This window comes from Musca vetustissima, unplaced genomic scaffold (assembly GCF_032173495.1).
Source record: "Musca vetustissima isolate MV318-11 ecotype Yass unplaced genomic scaffold, APGP_CSIRO_Mvet_v1 utg299, whole genome shotgun sequence".
Classification (NCBI taxonomy): domain Eukaryota; kingdom Metazoa; phylum Arthropoda; class Insecta; order Diptera; family Muscidae; genus Musca; species Musca vetustissima.
In genome coordinates this window covers 150,811-156,601 of record NW_026881778.1, presented here as the reverse complement: position 1 = coordinate 156,601, position 5,791 = coordinate 150,811, and the positions used below count along the sequence as shown (strand labels likewise).

Below are 5,791 nucleotides of genomic sequence, written 5' to 3'. Positions count from 1 at the left end.
ACCCCCTCACCTGTATATGTGTTGTTGTTTACTCAATGTAAGTTTGTATGTGTTGTTGTTATTGTTTGCTCAATGTAAGTTTGTATGTGTTGCTGTTATTGTTTACTCAATGTAAGTTTGTATGTGTGTTTGTTGCATTGGTAGATTGTTCGTGATCTAAGTGTTACCAGATCGTCTGGAAACTTCTGTAGCTACAAGCAACGCTCATATAAATAGGGGAAATGGAAAGGCAGTGAGTCAGTTGTGAATCAGATCGCGAATTGAAACCGTCGAGTAAAGTGCAAAGTAAAGTTGTGTGAATAAAATCATTGTAATAATCGTAATCCGAAAGAACCTGCGTTTTATTTGGTACGAATTGTATCGGGAAATAAAACAACGTCTACACGGGATTTAGTAAAACCCAAGAACGTAACAATATTTTATGGGTCATAGGCCTAAGCATAATCGAGGATTTTTAAGGAATGGCCTTCTGCATTGACTTTTCAAAGACTAGCCATAGGCGTAGATTTTTTTTATATTTTTTTCCAAATTGTTTAATGTTAACATTTAAGGAATATATTTTTTCAAATACTAAGACAAAAGACTGACAAAAGAATTAAAAAATATTTGTATATATAAACATTGAAAAAATTAAAAAAAAATTGTGCACTTTGCCCCCACTAGGATTCGAACCCGGACTCCACGGCGATTGATGTGAATACCTGATTAACAGGTTAAAACTATAGAAAAATTTTGGAATTTTAAATAATGAGAGAGTTTGTTGTAGTTTATGTGTAGCATAATAATAAATTATTTAAATAATAAAAATATATTTTTGAATTTATATGTCATTGTGGTTAATTTAAATTCATTTTCAATTTCATATTAACTTATAATTTAGAATACACATTCAAAAGATGTAAACGTTCATCCTAAAAGTATGCTCTAAATGTTGTGTTATTTCACATATTGAGACATCTCAATTGTGGCATTTGGGTAGAAATCTCACGTTAAATGGTAAAGATCCGATATTTTGTCTTGATCTATTGTTTATTTGCCTTTCAATTGAATTCGAAAAACTTTTTTCATTTGATTAGAAATTTTATTTTACAAATAAAATTATTAAAAAAAAAAAAATAAAAATGAATCTTATTTCTCTACGTGTTTGTTTTCTTTTTTTACTGACAACTATACTTAGGATAAGAAAGTAGCACATGGGTAAATGTATGTGTAGCAGCAAATGAATCCAAAACGGTGAATGTGTATGGAGAAATCAAATTCAATATTTATAAAGATTTAAAAACCAAATTTCAAAGTTTCTTTATAAATATTGAAATTTAATAGAACATTCAAAATTTTGGTATATGGTGCATAAACTGTGCATGAGAAAATCTTTATTTCCCCAATTACTAGTTGGTTAGAATTTCAGCAGCACGTGTTTCCATGAGTTTTTCCATTGATGTAATACTTGTCATCCAGTGATCCAAGGTTGTTGCCATACTGGCGATTTGTTTGCGATCCAAGACACGAGGAAGGACCTGAAGCGTGATATAGAGGAGAGAAATGAATTAAAAATTTGCTATAAGATAGTCGAAGAATAAATTTAAAATTTATAAGACCTTGTGGCTTCCTGTCTCATTTATGAAAATACCTTATGGTATTCTATCATTAGACTAATATGACCTTATAACTTAAATGAGTACTTTACTGTGATCTATAAGATGTCCGTATGGTATTTTATGAGAAGATTTTAATGCCTATTATGGTAAAAGAGTGAACATCTATCTATGAGACGGTCTCCTTGTCTTACATGAGAAGTCATTTTGGTCCTCAATAGGAAAACATTTTGGACTTTTATATGAAGATCTTTTGAACATTCAAAATAAGACTTTGTGGTCATCTATGAGATCTTTTGACATTCTATTAGAATACCATTTAGGTTAGGTTAGGGGATGTGCAGTCACTTATGTGGCTGCAGCACTCTGAGACCGTTAGGTCCGTTGTGATCATCCACGAGAAGAAAGAAGAAGCTAAGACTCGGTAGAAAATGCACCCACTAGCACTCACTAGTCTGTACCGCCTGTAAGCTAGGGCTGGACAGTGACGCAGAAGATGCTCAATTGTTTCCGTCACCTCCTCGTCAACGCAGAGTCTACAGTAATCAATTGCATCAAGATCCCATTTACTAGTAAAGGGCCTGATATTGCAGTGATCAGTAATGATTCCTGTCATTACTCTTATTTCAGCTTTGCTCAGGATCTTGACACGTTGGACCTAGGTTCGTCGTGCCAAAGTTCATAGGCTCTTTCGTCGAAGAACGAATCAAAGTTCCGGTAAAGATGACATATGGGTGGTTTGATTGAGTCATCAATTGCTAGATCTGTGGATTGAGATCCTCGTCTAGCTAGTTCGTCCTCTTTCTTAAGGACGGTCTCAGATTTGATATAACAAGATTTGATGGCTTTAAGAGCCGCTTGACTATCCACGAAGATAGTCACCGGTTCAACGACCTAAGCATCCAGACTTTTTATCAATTCCGCTGCCTTCCAAATCGCGAAGATTTCAGCTGGAAAATACTATAGTTTCAATCCAGCTTGTAGGTTAACTCAAGGCCTAGCCTTTCACAGTAGACGCCCACCCTTGTACTTCTTCCATCTTGAATCCATCTGTTAGAAGGCCACACCGTCCAGAGGAGGGTTACTCCGGTTGCAGTCGTCTCTACTACGAATAACGACATCTACCTCCTCAAATCTCAGGACTGGTGATATATAGTCGCTTAGTTTTACGCGTTGGTCCAATGCCTTACCTGGCTCGTTCAAGATACGACCATGCCTAAAGGTACAACTTCGCCATAGGTTTTGTTCATGCAGCCTTAGGGCGCTACGCGCGGCCTGACTCTTAATACTGAGGCGCAGGGGCCTAAAATTCAGAAGACCATTTGGTAATCTATAAGAAGTGCTTGTGGTCTTCTATGAAAATACCTTATGATGTACTATGAAAAGACAATAAGTTTTCCAAAAAAAGACCCTCTGGGTTTCCAAAAGAAGACCTTTTGATCTTCCAAAAGAATACCTTTTTGTCTTCCAAAATAAAACCATGCGGTTTTCAAAAAGAAGACCTTCTGATCTTCCAGATCTTTTTGTGTTAATTTTACTTGTACATACCCATGACATATTCACCACACCGGCAACTTGATCAATTTCACCTTTAACCAAATCCAAGGCCAGCGCCTTCATAATCAACAATTCAACTTCTTTCAAAGGCAGTTGGGTTTCTTCGGCAATATCTTCAAATGTAATGGAACGTTGTGTGGCCGAACGTTTAAATGTCATTTCCATTAAGCAGAGTAGAGAGATTTTTTGACGCAATTTTATTTCATGGGCAAGCAGATCGGGTATTTTCGACCAAGTGGGTTTCATTTCATTGAATCTAAAAAACACAATAAAAAGAGATATTGAAATCCTACTCATCAAAAAATTATTTAACGTTATGCACACTTTTTAATATCACCCGTGTTAAATGCATTCAGTAATTCGACCAACCATTCATTTTCGGTACCCTTTAAGGCAGTTAAAATTGGATGGGCCAGCTGCAAGAAAAATGGAATTTATGAATATTTCTTTTATAATTTATATTTATTTTATTATTCTTACCAATTCACCAATATTGTAGATACCCTCGCCGAGAAGGGCAGCCAAACCCAAACAGAATGCCTGTTGGGCCCATTGATCTTTGGGATAATTATCAATGGAACAACCCAAAAACTGTAGACCACAACGATAATAATCACTGTGTTTACCCACACGACGGTAGTAATCCGAGGCCAACATATAATATTTGCCATGAACTGGTGTTACATTACCCACATCTTCCAAGGTGTCACGTAATTCTTCAATAATCTTCTTGCAGGCATCCAAATCGTTGAGTTGCGACAAATAGATGTTACCTTGTATGACCTAGAAGACACAAACAATGGTAATAAACAAATTTCTTAAATGATTCGTGTTCCTCTATAAGACCATCTGTTCTTTTATATAAAGACGTTCTGGTCTTATAAAGGTCTTATATAAGATGACTTTCCGATTTTATATGATAACGTTTAAAAAGAACTTTTGGATTTCCGATTTACAATAAAAATATATATTGGTCTTCTATACGGGGACCTTCTGGTCTTATATTAGAGGTCATTTTGGTCCTTCTGATGTTCTATAAAAAGACCTTACTGTTTTCTATAAGAATACCTTCTGTTCTTCTATATGACAACCTTCTGTTTATGTATAACTTTCTGGTCATCAATAAGAAGTTTTTCAGGAAATATATAAAACCTTCTGTTCTTCCATAAGAGTACCATCTTTTTGAAGACTAGAAGGTCTTCCACACGAAGACCATTTGGGCTTCAATATGGAGGCCTTCTGGTCTTCAAAAAGCCTCCGGGCTTATATATCCTTCATAAAAATACCTTCTGGACCTTATGGTCTTCCATAAGAGGTCATTCTGGTCTTCAATAAGTAGACCTTCTGATCTTCACTATAGAGACTTTCTGTCCACACTTACCTGAGTATACCAAACAGCTTCATCACAAATCTTAACCTTATCCTTGATTTTATTTAAAAATTCAATTGCCTCCTTTTTGTCGGTGATGTGGTCAACAATTACTTCGACAATTTCCACCAGACCATAGGGATTGATTCTTTAGGGTAAAAAATAACACAACGAATTAAATTGAAACTCTAACCTAGCTTTAAATTACTACAACTCTTTGTACTTACTTCATTTCAAATGTCTGTAGGAAATTTTGATACAACTGCAATAGGGCATCTTCATCCTGCATTGAGGCATGACGGACAAATTTATTCAATTTAATTGTCAATTCATTCCACAATCTGTAAATAAGAAAATATCAGCAATCGCTTGTAAATCGAGTAGGCAACAACAATTATAACTCACTTCTCATTGTACAAATCTTCCAAAGTGGCCCATTCGGCAGCCAATTCTTTATTTGTGGTTTTCTTTTGATTAGCCAAGTAGCCAGCTACATTAACTGTGGGTTGTGCCATGTTTTCTCTATATTTTTCTTTGTTTTTGGTTTCTTCTTTTTAATTATAAGCAAAAATTAAATAAATTATTTCTAAACTTTCAACACAGTCTTCTTCTCCGGTCTGAATGAAATTTTTGCAAATCACAATTCACCGACGCCTGTCAAAATTTGACAAACCATAGCGTTTCATAGCAATGAACTTTTGTATAGATATACCAAAGTGGTGCCACTTATAGGGGAAATGGGAGAAACAGCTGATTGTGTGTAGCACAATTAAAACGGCTGACGACAAATATGAATACATTTGTTTATTCCAGAGCTCCGAAATGCTCGCTCGAATTCGAGTAAAGAGTGAAACTCGCTCGAATTCGAGCGGGAGTACTCTTGCGAGTAGAAAAAGTAAATAGAGTATACTCTATTTTTCTCTGCCACTCAAATAAGAGCGCAAGTGCTACGCTCGTTTTCGAGTGGGAGTGAAATCGAAATCGAGCAGATTACACTCTTGCCGAGTACTCTTTTATTTTTATTTATGTTTTTGTTGTGATACCGTTGTTTTACTTGATGTTGTTTGTGTGCATTGTTTGTTTTGTGATGTTTGGTTTGCTGTACTGCTGCGAAAGCATGCATCAACAAGCTCGTTCTCTGCGTTCACTTTATGTAAGTCTGAAATAGTGACAGCAAGACGAACCAGCCTCCAAATTGAAACCCTCGACAATATTTTGATACTAAAATTAAATAATGAACCACTTATGCATTCATGGGGTTTCTTTCAAA

General features: G+C 35.6%; 1 protein-coding gene across 1 annotated transcript; it reads right to left on the bottom strand.

Moving 5' to 3' along the window:
* Positions 1-1,371: 1,371 nt before the first annotated feature.
* On the bottom strand, positions 1,372-5,050 carry LOC133327765 (26S proteasome non-ATPase regulatory subunit 13). Its single transcript, XM_061536304.1, has 7 exons — positions 4,927-5,050; positions 4,749-4,862; positions 4,534-4,669; positions 3,633-3,935; positions 3,477-3,568; positions 3,144-3,408; positions 1,372-1,517 (listed from the first exon to the last, which is right to left on the bottom strand). Exons 1-7 carry the CDS (start codon positions 5,034-5,036, stop codon positions 1,389-1,391), a joined length of 1,149 nt encoding a protein of 382 aa, XP_061392288.1. The 5' UTR covers positions 5,037-5,050; the 3' UTR covers positions 1,372-1,388.
* Positions 5,051-5,791: the final 741 nt, after the last annotated feature.